Source organism: Macaca thibetana, chromosome 10, assembly GCF_024542745.1.
Source record: "Macaca thibetana thibetana isolate TM-01 chromosome 10, ASM2454274v1, whole genome shotgun sequence".
In the NCBI taxonomy this organism is placed as follows: domain Eukaryota; kingdom Metazoa; phylum Chordata; class Mammalia; order Primates; family Cercopithecidae; genus Macaca; species Macaca thibetana.
Genome location: NC_065587.1, coordinates 21,657,840 through 21,672,717, shown reverse-complemented (window position 1 = coordinate 21,672,717; position 14,878 = coordinate 21,657,840). Strand labels below are relative to the sequence as shown.

Below are 14,878 nucleotides of genomic sequence, written 5' to 3'. Positions count from 1 at the left end.
GGAGCAGTTCCCTAAGCTCTCTCCCAGGAGAAGCCCACGTAAGAGGCAACTCAGTCCCACATCTGTGATGGGAATTCCTGGTTCAGGGTCTGCCGGAGAGTTTCAGCTTTTCTCTGGACAGGCCCCCACGATCCCCAAGCCCCTGGTCTATGGTCATCTGGCCTCTCTTTGGTCCTCAGCAGCTGAGGGGACACCTCTAGCTTCCCAGAGTCTTCCTCACTGTGGACCCGAAAGTGGACTTTGTGTACACCTCCAGGTTTCTATTTCATGTCGACTCTTCCAAACTTCCTTCCAAATTTAGTGAAAGGCCAGGAATGGTGGCTCATGCCTGTAATCCCAACACTTTGGGAGGCCGAGATAAGCAGATCACTTCAGGTCAGGAGTTTGAGACCAGCCTGGCCAACATGGTAAAACCCCATCTCTACTAAAAATACAAAAATTAGCCAGGTATGGTGGCGCACGACTGTAATCCCAGCTACTTGGGAGGCTGAGGAAGGAGAATCACTTGAACCCGGGAGGCGGAGGTTGCAGTGAGCCGAGATCGCGCCACTGCATTCTAGCCTGGGCAACAGAGCAAGACTCTCCATCTTGGAAAAAAAAAAATATTAGTGAAACTCTTCCAGCCATACCCTGTGGTGCTTTAACAAATCAAGAAAAGCTTCTTATTTGTAGATAAGCATAGAAAAAAAGCGCATGGCCCAGCAAGCACCGTGACAGTCACAAAGCTCAACTTGGCTGGCAATGATGGTGTCAATGACGTTTTCATAATGCGTGTTATGAATCCTGTGCTTTGAAAAACACTGTCACGGGCCGGGCGCGGTGGCTCAAGCCTGTAATCCCAGCACTTTGGGAGGCCGAGACGGGCGGATCATGAGGTCAGGAGATCGAGACCATCCTGGCTAACATGGTGAAACCCCGTCTCTACTAAAAAAAAAATACAAAAAAAATTAGCCGGGCGAGGTGGCGGCGCCTGTAGTCCCAGCTACTCGGGAGGCTGAGGCAGGAGAATGGCGTGAACCCGGGAGGCGGGGCTTGTAGTGAGCTGAGATCCGGCCACTGCACTCCAGCCTGGGCGACAGAGCCAGACTCCGTCTCCAAAAAAAAAAAAAAAAAAAAAAAAAACACTGTCACTTCTAATGAAGCTCTGTGCCCCTGCGAGCCTGGGGCTCCACTCCAAGCTGGGCCCTGCTGGCTATGTGCCTCCTGCCTCCCACACCAGGCCCCTTGGCTGGCCTGTCCCTAGTGAGACCTTGCCTCATGCCTGTAATCCCAACACTTTGGGAGGCTGAGGCAAGATGATCGCTTGAGCCCAGGAGTTCAAGACCAGCCTGGGCAACGTAGCGAGACCTTGTCTCTACAAATAATTTTTTTTTTTTTTTAATTTGCCATGTGTGGTGGTGCGTCCCTGTGGTCCCAGCTACTTGGAAGGCTGAGGCAGAAGGATCACTTAAGCCCAAGTGGTTGAGGCTACATGAGCTGTGATGGTACCACTGCATTCTAGCCTGGGCAACAGAGCAAAACTCCATCTCAAAAAAAAATAGGGAGGGGTCCTAGTGAGACCCTAGTACCCACCCCGTCCCTGTCTTCCTCTTCAGGTGGCCATGCTGACTGTCATAGAGCAGCCAGCGCCTCCCACACCAGCTACCCCTGAGGACCCTGCCCCACTCTGGGGCCCTCCTCCTGCCCAGGGCAGCCCCGGAGATGGAGGCCTCCTGGGTGAGTGTCAGACTCAGACTTGCCTGTGGAAATGAGCAGTGGGTTGGGAATTGGGGAAGTGGGATTCTGGTCCCCACCCTGTCACTGACTCCCAACTTAACCCTCTAGTGGGCCTCAGTCTTCCCATTTCCCGTTTCTTAGACCCGCCTAAGAGGACCGTCTCCTGGGACTCCTGAAACCTGCAGTCCCTGGAGACCAAGCAGCCCCAGCAGACCCTGCCTGGAGGTCGGGGGGAGCTGGGAGTGGGGATTCTGGATGAGTCTCCCTCCTCCAGGCCCAGCGGGGACACTGACCTCTGCCTACCCCCCTACCCCAGGGCTGCCAGGAGCCATAGAGAGTGTGAGGGTCCCGCTGCTTCCCCGAAATGGTAGGTGCTGGTAGAGGGGCTGGGGCCAGGGTGGAGGTCAAGAGCAGATCTGGAGCTGCCAGTCTGATATGCTTTACCCCCCAGACCAAGTCGGTGCTCGGGGGCTGCCCGGGCCCACCGGCCCCAAGGGAGATGCCGGCAGCCGGGGCCCAATGGGGATGAGAGGCCCACCAGGTGAGTGCCCGCAACGTTGCTCCACAGCTCCTCTGGCCACCCCCCCACCAGGTGGGCCCTTCCCCGCTCCTGACATGGCCAGGATGGCCTGGGCCCTTTCATCTGCTTGCCTCTTCACTCAACACCCCGCCAGGGAGTGCCCCGTTCACACCTGGGCTCCATGAAATCCTCTCTTACGTTCACTCGACACATTCCCTGGGCACCTACACTTAGCAGGCTCTGGGCTGGTCACTGGGTGGGGTCAGACATGTCCCTGCCCTTCTGGAGCTTCCAGACTGCTGGGAGCAGGGCTGGGCAGAGGAGAAGCAGCAATGCTTGCCCCATGTGACCAGGGTTTCTATGAGGGACTTTGGGGGTTTGGGAGCCCCAAGGAAGGAAGACCCAGCCTGGATGAGGTGGAGGACTGGGCGCTGTGCTCATCCCTGTTAGACAACCAGGGAGCCTAGGTCTATGGACTGTGGGGCCCTCTCTCATGCCCACCGCTCCAGGCTGCCTTGTCCTGTCGCTTAAGGCCACCCTAGGCCTCCCTGCCTCCTGTATACCCACAAATCCCTGTGATTCCATTGCAGGTCCACAGGGCCCCCCAGGGAGCCCTGGCCGGGCTGGAGCTGTGGGCACCCCTGGAGAGAGGGGACCTCCTGGGCCACCAGGGCCTCCTGGCCCCCCTGGGCCCCCAACCCCTGTTGGGCCACCCCATGCCCGGATCTCCCAGCATGGTGAGTCCCCGCAGGTGGAGGTGGGGGTGGAGTAGCCATCAGCACAGTGCCCACTACCATCTGCCAGGTGCCTTCTGTGTGCCAGCCCTGCTCATGGTAGGCCAGGTGTGACCCAGTCCTCCAGCAGGCGCTGTTGTCCTCCTGTGTTTACAGATGAGGAACACTGAGGACCAGAGAGGGGAGGTGGCTTGCCAGGGTCCCACAGCCCCGGCGTAGGGGAACGGCTTCAAACGGGCTGCCTCCAGAACCTGTGCTTAGAGCCACCAGGCATCAGGCCGTCCCGAGCCTTGGAATCCAGTTCTCAGAGCACTGGGAAGCAAAAGACCTGGCAGCAGGAAGCGAGCTCTGAGCTCCCAAGGCCACAGGCCTGGCCCCTCCTCCAGGCCCTGATGCACGTCCTTGGCTTCTTCCCTTTGGCAGCCCAGCCTGACCTGCCCATGGACTGCCAGGGGTCAGAGTGTGGAGCGCCAGATTTCAGCCTCTTTTCCATCGTGTCTTTGGTGCACACCAGTCATTCATTCTGCCATCCCAGCATTCATTCCATCTCACTATCCATACAATGGGGACAATGACAGTGCCAGCCTCCCAGAGCTGTGTAACACCCATGTACAGAAGCCTGGCACACAGTAGGTGGTGGATAAATGGTTTCTTTTATTGTCATTCCCATTTGGCAGGTGACAGTACAGGCTCTGAAAAGTGGAGAGTGTTGCTGGATGTCACCAGCTAGGTTGCAGTGGGGTTAGAACCCACATCTCCCTGCTTCCTGGTCTTGTGAGACCAGCACTCTCCACACTCCTCACCCTGGGAGCAGGTGCCCAGGTGGTACCAGCCATGCTGCAGGCTGCCCCATGGGGCAGTCCAAGCTGTCTTGGCAGAGGTGGCAGGTGAAGACTAACCACCCCACTCTACCCAGCTCTACTCACTCATCATCTTTGCTCACCCAGGAGACCCACTGCTGTCCAACACCTTCACTGAGACCAACAACCACTGGCCCCGGGGACCCACTGGGCCTCCAGGCCCTCCAGGGCCCATGGGTAAGTTGGGTCCAGGCCTGGGGTAAGGGGTGGAGTTGATAGATGGCAGAGGGAATAGGGTTTGGGGCTGTCAGGAGGGAGCTGATGGGGCACTTCCTGAGATTGTACTTTGTTCTGGCCCTTAGGACATCCTGTCTTTTTCCAGGTCCCCCTGGGCCTCCTGGCCCCACAGGTGTCCCTGGGAGTCCTGGACACATAGTGAGTAGTTCTCCTTGTACTCTCACCCATGTGTCTGTCCATCTTTCCATCTATCCATACATCTGTCCATCATCCACCCTTGTATCCATCTATCCATCCATCCATTCATCCTTCCATTCATTCATTCAATAAGTATTTATTGAGCACTTAATATGCAAACTACCTTCCATAAATCTTATTCAATCCAAGTAATGAAAACCATGTATTGTTATCACCTAAAACCAAGAAAAGTGGGGATTCTTGCCCTAGGGCTGTGGCCAGCACATGGCAACTTCCGTGAGTTGTGGTGGGACTATCTGACTCTAGGATCAGATCTTTTAACACTGAGCTGTATGAACTGATTGCTCTGTGCTTGGTGTATGGTGAAGAACCCAGAGGCCCAGACCAAGCTAGAGCACCCTCCCCACAACACCTCTGTTCCCAAGCCCCTGCCTGCTCCATCCTGCCCCAACACAAGGCTGAGGCCCTGTCTTGTTGCTCAGGGACCCCCAGGCCCAACTGGACCCAAAGGAATCTCTGGCCACCCAGGAGAGAAAGGCGAGAGAGTGAGTACTCAGGTGGCCCCAGGTGGGGGAATTCTGGGGAGTCCTGAGGGCCCCAGGTCAGAGCCTTCAACAGCTGACACCATTTGTCTCCTCCTACACAGGGACTGCGTGGGGAGCCTGGCCCCCAAGGCTCTGCTGGGCAGCAGGTAAGTGTTGCTGTCTGTCCTGCAATCATCCCTGCAGGATCCCATAGTCCCAGATTCTTCCTCTGACTCCATCCCCTGCAACCAGAACTTCTGATCCTCCCTGTTTTGTCATTTATTCTCAGATGCTCCCTGTCTCTGAGACTCATTGTCCTCTTTGGATCAGGCTGCCTCTGGCTCTCTCACTCTGGCTCTCTGTTTCTTGTATCTCTCTCTTTCCCTCTGCATGTCTGTCTCTTCGACTCTGTATTTCATTTACACTCTATCTCTCCAATTCTGATTGTAGATCTGTTCATTTCTCTCTTTAATATGGTCAATTTTTATGTATTTTGGGTCTTTGTTATTAGGTGCATTCACATTTAGTTTTTTAATGTCTCCTTGGTCATTTTACCTTTATGAAATTAATATCTTTATCTCTGATAATACTTGTCTTGAATCTTCTTTGTGTGCTTTTAATAGCACACCAGCTTTCTTATGCTTGGCATTTGCATGTTATATCTTTTTTTATCCTTTTTCTTTCAACCTGTAACTTTATATTTAAAGTGCATCATGGCCGGGTGTGGTGACTCACGCCTGTAATCCCAGCACTTTGGGAGGCCAAGGCAGGTGAATCGCTTGAGCTCAGGAGTTCAAGACCAGCCTGGGCAACATGACAAAACCCTGTCTCCAAAATATGTATATAAATTTTCTTAAATGTAAGAAAGTGTGGGCCAGGCACTGTGGCTCACACCTATAATCCCAGCAATTTGGGAGGCCGAGGCGGGTGGATCACCTAGGTCAGAAGTTCAAGACCAGCCTGGTCAACATGGTAAAACCCCATCTCTACTAAATATACAAAAATTAGCCTGGTATGGTGGTAGGCACCTGTAATCCCAGCTACTCAGGAGGCTGAGGCAGGAGAATCACTTGAACCTGGGAGGCAGAGGTTGCAGTGAGCTGAGATTGTGCCATTGCACTCCAGCCTGAGCAATAAGAGCGAGAGTTTGTCTCAAAAAAAAAAGAAATGCATCATATGACTTGGGTCTTGCTGTTTAAAAACAGTTTGACTATTTAGTTAATTTATATTTAATGATATGTATAATTGATTAATTAATTGATATGGTTCTGTTTAAGTTAACCATCTTGCTGTTTATGTTCTATTTACTCCTTCTGTTTTGTGTTTCTTTTTTCCCTTCTCTTTTCTTGTCTTCTTTTGGATTGAGTACTTTTTTATTCCTTTTTTCTTTTATAGAAACAGGGTTTCCCTGTGTGCCCAGGCTGGACTCAAACTCCTGGGCACATAGTGAATGAAGTGCCTTAAGTGATCCTCCTGCCTCAGCATCCCAAGTATCTGGGACTACAGGTGTGCGCCATCGTGCCTGACTTAAAATCTTCTCTTTCTAAAATTAATTCTCTTTCTAGAATTAAAGCTATTCTTGCTTTTTTTTGATTAGAGTTAGCATGCTATATCTTTCTCCATCCCTTTCCTTTTTTTTTTTTTTTTTTTTTTTTGATACAGGGTCTTTCTCTGTCACCTAGGTTGGAGTGCAGTGGTGCAATCATCACTCACTGTAGCCTCAACTTCCCTGGCTCAGGCAATCCTCACACCTCAGCCTCCTGAGTAGCTGGGACCACAGGCATGTACCACCATGCCCAGTTAACTTCCATTCCTTTACATTTAACCTGTTTTGTGGTTATATTTAAAGTCAGTTTCTTGTAGACAACATATAGTTGGGTCTTGTTTTTTGGTCCATTCTAACAATCCTCATCTTTTAATTGCTGTATTTAGGCTATTGACATTTAAAGTGATTATTGAGGCCCAGCATAGTGGCCCACACTTGTAATTCCAGCACTTCAGGAGGCAAGGCAGGAGGATCACTTGAAATCAGGAGTTTGAGACCAGAGTGGGCAATAAAATGAGACCCTGTTTCTATAAAACAAATTTTAAAACTGGCTGGATGTGGTAGTGTGCATCTGTAGATTCAGCTACCTGAGAGGCTGAGCTGGGAGGATTGCTTGAGCCCAGGAGTTGAAGGTGACAGTTATCATTGCTTTACTGCATTTCAGCCTGAATGACAGAACCAGACCTTGCCTCTAAAAAATAACTAAATAGTCTGTGCATACTGGCTCACATCTGTAATCCCAGCACTTTGGGAGGCGGAGGCAGGTGGATCACCTGAGGTCAGGAGTCCGAGACCAGCCTGGCCAACATGATGAAACCCCGTCTCTGCTAAAAACACAAAAATTAGCCAGGTATGGTGGTGCACTCCTGTAATCCCAGCTACTCAGGAGGCTGAGACGGGAAAATCGCTTGAACCTGGGAGATGGAGGTTGCAGTGAGCCGAGATCCCGCCACTGCACTCTAGCCTGAGCGACAGAGTGAGGCTCCATCTCAAAAAAATAAATCAATCAGTAAAATAAAAAATAACTAAATAAATGAAGTGATTATTTATATAGTTGGGTTAATAGCTATCATATTACTATTTGCTTTTATCTTTTTTATTTTTTGAGGCAGAGTCTTGCTCTGTCACCCAGGCTGGAGTCCGGTGGCTTGATCTCGGCTCACTGCAAACTCCGCCTCCCTGGTTCAAGCAATTCTTCTGCGTCAGCCTCCTGAGTAGCTGGGACTACAAGTGCCTGCCACTACACCCGGCTAATTTTTGTGTTTTTAGTAGAGATGGGGTTCACCCTCTTGACCAGACTGGTGTTTAACTCCTAACCTTGTGATCCACCAGCCTTGGCATCCCAAAGTGCTGGAATTACAGGTGTGAGCCACCATGCCCGGCTACTATTTTCTATTTGTTGTCCTTGTTCTTTGTTCCTATTTTTGTCTGCCACACTTTTTCTTTCTTCTTTTTTTTTCTTTTTTTTTTTTTTTTTTTTTTTTTGGCTTTATTTATTTATTTATTTTCTTTTGAGATGGAGTCTTGCTGTCTCACCCAGGCTGTAGTGCAGTGGTGCAATCTCTGCTACTGCAACCTCTGCCTCCCGGGTTCAAGCAATTCTCTTGCCTCAGCCTCCCGAATAGCTGGGACTACAGGCACCCGCCACCCTGCCTGGCTAATTTTTGTATTTTTATTAGAGACAGGGTTTCACCATGTTGGCCAGACTGGTCTCGAACTCCTGACCTCAGGTGATCCACCCAGCTCAGCCTCCCAGAGTGCTGGGGTTACAGGCGTGAGCCACTATGCCCGGCTTTGCTCCTCCTTTCTTTATGTAAAATCTGAGTTTCTGACATATAATTTTTGTCCTCTCTGAAGAATGCCTTTTATTTTTTCCCAGTTGGCTTTATTTGTGATTCTAGAATTGGGCAACACTTCATTCCATAAAATAAAATAAGCACTCTGCTGAAGAACTTCTTTTAATGTTTCCTACAAGGCAGATCTAGTGACAAAAATTCCCTCAGTTTTTGTTTGTCTGAGAGTCTTCATTTCCCTTTCATTTATGAAGAATAATTTTTCAGGGTAAAGATTTCTAGGTTGAGGCCGGGCGCAGTGGCTCACGCCTGTAATCCCAGCACTTTGGGAGGCCGAGACGGGCGGATCACGAGGTCAGGAGATGGAGACCATCCTGGCTAACCCGGTGAAACCCCGTCTCTACTAAAAACTACGAAAAACTAGCCGGGCGAGGTGGCGGGCGCCTGTAGTCCCAGCTACTCGGGAGGCTGAGGCAGGAGAATGGCGTGGACCCGGGAGGCGGAGCTTGCAGTGAGCCGAGATCGTGCCACTGCACTCCAGCCTGGGCGACAGAGCGAGACTCCGTCTCAAAAAAAAAAAAAAAAAAAAGATTTCTAGGTTGATGTGTTTTTGTCCTCTCAATGCTTTGTGTATTACTCTCCACTCTCTTGCTTGCATGGTTTCTGCACAGTTGGATGTAATTCTTATTGTTGCTCCTCTGCAAGAAAGATATTTTTTCCTTCTGTTTTCTCTTCAGTATTTTTTATCTTTGATTCTCTGAAGTGTTTTAAAAAACTATTATTGTTATTGAGACAGGGTCTCACTCTGTCACCCAGCCTTCTGAGTTCAAGGGATCCTCCCGCCTCCACCTCTCGAGTAGCTGGGACTACTGGCACGTGCCACACCTGGCTAATATTTTTTTTTTTTTTTGAGACAAAGTCTCACTCTTGTCCCCCAGGCTGGAGTGCAATGGCGTGATCTTGGCTCACTGCAACCTCCGCTTCCTGGGTTCAAGCAATTCTCCTGCCTCAGCCTCCCAAGTAGCTGGGATTAGAGGCACCTGCCACCACGCCTGGCTTATTTTTTGTATTTTTAGTAGAGAGAGCATTTCACCATGTTAGCCAGCCTGGTCTCAAACTCCTGACCTCAGGTGATCCACCCACCTCAGCCTCCCAAAATGCTGGGATTACAGGCATGAGCCACCACGCCCAACCATTTTTTTTTTTTTTTTTTAAATTTTAGAAGCAAGGTCTTACTATGTTGCCCAGGCTGGTCTTTCTGGCCTCTAGTGATCCTCTTGCCTTGGTCTCCCAAAGTGCTGGGATTACAGGTGTGAGCCACTGCACCCAGCCTGATTTTCTGAAGTTTGGATATGATATGCGTATGTGTCATTTTGTGGCATTTATCCTATATGGTGTTCCTTAATCTTCCTAGATCTGTGGTTTTGGTGTCTGACATTTTTTGGGGGGAGAATTCTGTCATTATTACTTTAAATATTGCTTGTGTTTCTTTCTCTTTTCTCCTTCTGGCATTCCATTATGCATATTTACGTCTTTTGTAGTTGTTCCAGAGTTCTTGGTATTCTGTTCTATTATTTCAGCCTTTTTTCTCTTTGCATTTCAGTTTTGAAAGTTTCCATTGTCATATCATCAGGCTTAGAGATTCTTTCCTCAGCCATGTCCAGTCCACTAATAAGCCCATCAAAGGCATTCTTTATTTCTGTTACAGTGCTTTTTATCTCTACCACTTATTTTTAATTATTTCTTAGAATATCTTTTTTTTTCTCTTTTTTATTTTTATTTTTTTTAATGTAGAGGCAGGGTTTTACCATGTTACCCAGGCTGGTCTCAAACTCCTGAGTTTAAGCAGTCTACCCACCTCAGCCTCCCAAAGTGTTGGGATTACAGGCATGAGCCACCACACCCAGGCCTTTCTTAGAATTTCCATCTTTCTGCTTATACTCCATCTCTTCTTGTAGGTTGTCTACTTTTTCCATTAATTCCCTTAGCATGTTTTTTTTTTTTTTTTTTTTTTTTTTTTTGAGACGGAGTCTCACGCTGTTGCCCAGGCTGGAGTGCAGTGGCGCGATCTCGGCTCACTGCAAGCTCCGCCTCCCGGGTTCCCGCCATTCTCCTGCCTCAGCCTCCTGAGTAGCTGGGACTACAGGCGCCCGCCACCGCGCCCGGCTAATTTTTTGTATTTTTAGTAGAGACGGGGTTTCACTGTGGTCTCGATCTCCTGACCTTGTGATCCGCCCGCCTCGGCCTCCCAAAGTGCTGGGATTACAGGCTTGAGCCACCGCGCCCGGCCCCCTTAGCATGTTAATCGTAGATTTTTAAAATTCCTGGCCTGATAATCTGAACATTTCTGCCATATCTGATGCTGGTTCTGATGTTTGTTGAATCTCTTCAAACTGTGTTTTTGCCTTTTAGTGTGCCTTGTAATTTTTCACTGGAAGGTAGACATAAGGTACTATTCAAAAGAACTGCAGTAGATAGGCCTTTAGTAATGTAGTGAGAAGGTATGGGGGAAGGGAAGTGTTCTGGAGTCCTATGATTAGATCTCAGTATTTTTTTTTTTTGAGACGGAGTCTCACTCTGTCTCCCAGGCACTGGAGTGCAGTGGCTCGATCTTGGCTCACTGCAACCTCCGCCTCCTGGGTTCAAGCGATTCTCATGCATCAACCTCCCAAGCAGCTGGGACTACAGGTGCCCACCACCACACCCGGCTAATTTTTTTGTATATTAGTAGAGTTGAGGTTTCACCATGTTGGCCAGGCTGGTCTTGAACTCCTGAGCTCAGGCAGTCCACCCACCTTGGCCTCCCAAGGTGCTAGGACCGTAGGTATGAGCCACTGTGCCCAGCCTAGATCTCAGTCTTTAGATGAGCTTGTGCCCTTGGACTGTGAACTTCACCAGTGTGTCTCAGTTGTTGTTGTTTTGTTTTGTTTTGTTTTTGTTTGGGGGTTGTTTTTCCTCTTAGGTGGGACAGGTTGTCTAGAAGGGGTTAGAGTTGGATATTTCCCTTCCTTCACATGGAAACTAGAGGGAGCTGGAAGTGGGCATTTCACCTCCTCCAGAGTGGTTAGTGTTGGGAGGAAAGCTGAGTTTTGGGAAAGAAGCTGAGGCGGGGCTTGCATGTCTGACATAACATAAAAGAGCCTTGGAACATGTCTGGGGTCCAGGGTCAAGAACCCCTTGTGGCCTTTGGAACACCAAACTCCGTGCTAAAGGGTGGAAAGCTACCCTGCCGCACCATAGTCTAAGCCCAGGGCATAAAACCCCTCGTGACTTGGATGGAATCCAGGGCTCAGGGCATAAAACCCCTCGTGGCCTCTGGAATGTGTCTAGATTTGCTGGCTTCTTGCTTCTAGCACTCCCATTACCTTAAGTAGCAGAACATGTTCCATATGCTTCAAAGAAAATGCTAAACTGTCACAGCTGTAAATCATGTGCTTGATGCATTGCTTTCTCTCAACCCCTGCATCCTCACCACCTGTTTCTTTGTTTGATCACCAATAAATAGCGTGGGCTCCCAGAGCTCAGGGCCTTCACAGCCTCCATACTTGTGTTGGCCCCCTGGACCCACTTTCTCTCTCAAACTGTCTTCCCATTCCTTTGACTCTGCAGGACTTTATTGCCCCCATGAGCTGGTGTTGGGTCCGATCATCCCAACAGGTTAGGATCTGGTAAAGTAGTTTCTCCTGAGGTAGGCTTTGTTCAGAAGAGAATGCTTTGGTCTATTTCAAAATGGTGCCTCCTCTCCTCCCCCTGCTGGAAGGACAAGGCATTTTTCTCTGATATTCACTGTGAGGGCCTTGTAGAGCTCCTTGAGGTAAAACTCACCAAAGGAGGGATGTGGGCCTATGACTGGGTCCCCCTGGAGTTTTTAACCCTAAGACCTGTCTACACGGAGCCTCTAGAAGTTCATCAATTACAGTTTAGGTTTTCCTCTCCTGGCCCTGGTTCCTCTGGAGGTTTGTGCTTGTGGGTTTCTGCTTTAGTAAGCTGTGATGGTCTGGATTTGCCTCTCCAGCTTTGGGGGCAGTGGTTTGCCTGTGGCCTCATTTCTCCAACAGATCTAAGAAGAGCCGTTGATTTTTCAGTTTTTTCAACTTTCTACTTGTTATTAAGATGGAATGACAACTTCGAAGGTCTTTCTTTTTTTGAGATGACTCTCGCCCTTGTCCCCCAGGCTGGAGTGCAATGGTACGATCTCGGCTCACTGCAACCCCTGCCTCCCGGGTTCAAGCGATTCTCCTGCCTCAGCCTCCAGAGGAGCTGGGACTACAGGCACGTGCCACCACGCCTGGCTAATTTTCATATTTTTAGTAGAGACGGGATTTCACCATATTGGTCAGGCTGGTCTCAAACTCCTGACCTCAGACATTCCACCTGCCTCGGCCTCCCAAAGTGCTAGGAGCCACTGCACCCAACCAACAACTTCTAAGCTCTTTACATGCCGGGTTGGAACCCAGAAGTCTGTTTTGTTTTGTTTTTAAATCAAATTTGGAAAAAAAAAAAAAAAAAAAAAGTCAACATTTCCTCAAACATTTTTTTCCGTTTCTGCCCTCCAGTCTGTCCTTCTGGAACGCCACTGATTTTCTCCCAGGAGTCACTGAAGTTCTGTTCGTTTTCAAAAAAATCTTTGTCTCTCTGTGCTTTATATTTCTTTATTTTACTTTTTTGAGATAGGGTCTTGCTGTGTCACCCAGGCTGGAGTGCAATGGCGTGATCACAGCTCACTGCAGTCTTGAGCTCCTGGGCTCAAGCAATCCTCCCACCTCAGCCTCCTGAGTGGCTGGGACTACAGGTGCCCACCACCACACCTGGCTTGGTTTTTTGTTTGGTTTTTGTTTTTTCATTTTAAAGTAGAGATGGGTCTTGTTATGTTGCTCAGGTTGGCCCCAAAGTCCTGGTCTCAAGCTGTCCTCCCACCTTGGCCTCCCAAAGTGCTAGGACTACAGGCTGTCTCTATACTTTAGTTTAAATTATTCCATTGGCCTACGTACAAGTTGATTGTTTACTTCTTCTGTTGCGTCCAATCTGATATTAATTTCATCTGATAATTTTTTATTTCCAGTATTATCATTTTCACTTCCAGGATTTCCATTTGATTCTTTTTTACAATGTATATATCTCTCCTAAAATTCTCCATCTTATCACCCATGATATCAATTTCAGTAGATTATTTAACATGTTAATCATAGATATTTTAAACTCCTTTGCTAATTCTAACATCTAGGTTGGCTGTGGATCTATTTCTATTGGCTGATTTTTCTCTTCAATATGCGTCACATTTTCCTGTGTCTTCATGTCTAGTAATTTTTTGTTGCACACTGGACAAAGGAGGTAATATGTTGAAAAGACTTTAAATTCTGTTAGCATCTCCTGAAGAGTATTGAGTTTTATTCTAGAACAGTTAAATTATCGATGGGTCATCTTGCTCTTTTAGAGGCTAACTTGTAGGCTTTATCAGAGAGAATCTCTGGTTTTGCTCTTAGTCCTAGGAAAAATCCCTTAATCCTGAGATAGAGTCTTTATTCCTAAGCCATGGCGGTTCTGGAGTTTCACTGGAAAGCTTTAGGTGTTCACAAGCACCTCTAACTTGGTTGGACTTGAACTCAAAACTCTGTCTCCTACATGGTGGGCAATTTTTGGCAATTTTAGTCAGTTCTACCAATCTGTTGGTTCTCCCCCACTGGGCTCCTTAGAGTGTTGTCCTGTGATAGGGCAATCCAGGGACCATCCAAGTGTTAGAAAGGAACATTTACACAGATTTAGTTCCCGCACTTGTGGCTCCCTGCTTCCCAGTATTTCTCATCAATTGCTTGCTTCTCTGGCAACCTCAACCTCTGACTCCTCAGGCCAATAAAACTGAAACTTTCTGCTTAAGCTCTGTTTTGCCAGGCTGATAGGGTTGGGGTGCACCCTCTAAGGAAAAGGTGTAAGTATATGGATTTTACCCAGTGCTATTCCCTTATTTTAAGGGTTGAATATTCTCCAGTTTCTGGCTGCTTTTTATTACTTTTTGTTGCCTTCAAGAAGTTCGTTTTTGCTTTGTATCCAATACGAGCTACTTTCTATCTGTTTCACTAAGTTTTTCTCCCTCTCCCCTCTCTTTTTCCTCCCTCTTTTTTTTCCCCTCCCTTTCTGTCTCCTTCCCTTCCTCACTGCTGCTATCTCTTTCTCCCCTTGTAGGGGGAACCTGGCCCCAAGGGAGACCCTGGTGAGAAGAGCCACTGGGTAAGCTCTGGTCTGGCATTGGCCTCTTCCTGCCTTCTCAGCCCTAGGTGCTCAAGAGAGTATTCCCTCCCCAGGAGGCCCTGGGAGTGGGAGCACCCCATCCACATCCCCACTACAGCCTGGTCTCCCAGGCAGAAGCCTTGGCAATTCTCAGCCTCAACTCCCTCTCCTATCTTGTTGCTCCCAACCGGGCAGGGCCAGCCCTATCAGCAGACCCCATGCCTTCTGTCTCAGTCTCTGTCCCTGTCTCCACCTTCCCTCTGTGGCCTTTCCAGGCCAGGGTGGCTCTGCCTGTTCCTCCTGGGTGGATTGGGCTGACCCAGGCTAGACTGCATCCCCTGCCTCCATAGCCCCTTCCCAGCAATGGCTTGGCTTGCTCCCTTGTCTGCAGAACAAAGGGAAGAACGAAGACAATATCTACACAGGAGCATGGGATAGGGGACCTAGGAAAGGGGCCTAGAAATGACGAGGTACATGGGAGCCACGTGGTAAAAGGGATGGGGAACTAGATACCACCATACACATTGGAAATGCACAAAGCCTGTGAAGAGACTCCTCGAAACTGCTATGTACACGTTTAACGTG

The 14,878-nt window shown here is 48.8% G+C and overlaps 1 protein-coding gene across 5 annotated transcripts in view; it reads left to right on the top strand.

Annotated features, from left to right (window-relative positions):
• The window catches only part of EMID1 (EMI domain containing 1), a 53,767-nt gene that overhangs the window by 23,353 nt on the left and 15,536 nt on the right, over positions 1-14,878 (top strand). For 3 of the 5 annotated variants that reach the window (XR_007729267.1, XR_007729268.1, XM_050806820.1), the window contains exons 6-14: positions 1,596-1,716; positions 1,991-2,083; positions 2,168-2,257; positions 2,827-2,973; positions 3,918-4,007; positions 4,153-4,205; positions 4,688-4,750; positions 4,852-4,896; positions 14,249-14,293. Coding sequence is in view for 3 of the 5 variants with exons in the window: in XM_050806820.1 (XP_050662777.1) it covers positions 1,596-1,716; positions 1,991-2,083; positions 2,168-2,257; positions 2,827-2,973; positions 3,918-4,007; positions 4,153-4,205; positions 4,688-4,750; positions 4,852-4,896; positions 14,249-14,293 (747 nt within the window). In the remaining 2 variants the exon portion in view is untranslated. The remainder of the gene's footprint in view (positions 1-1,595; positions 1,717-1,990; positions 2,084-2,167; positions 2,258-2,826; positions 2,974-3,917; positions 4,008-4,152; positions 4,206-4,687; positions 4,751-4,851; positions 4,897-14,248; positions 14,294-14,878) is intronic. The other 2 variants (XM_050806822.1, XM_050806821.1) reach the window with 1 other exon arrangement.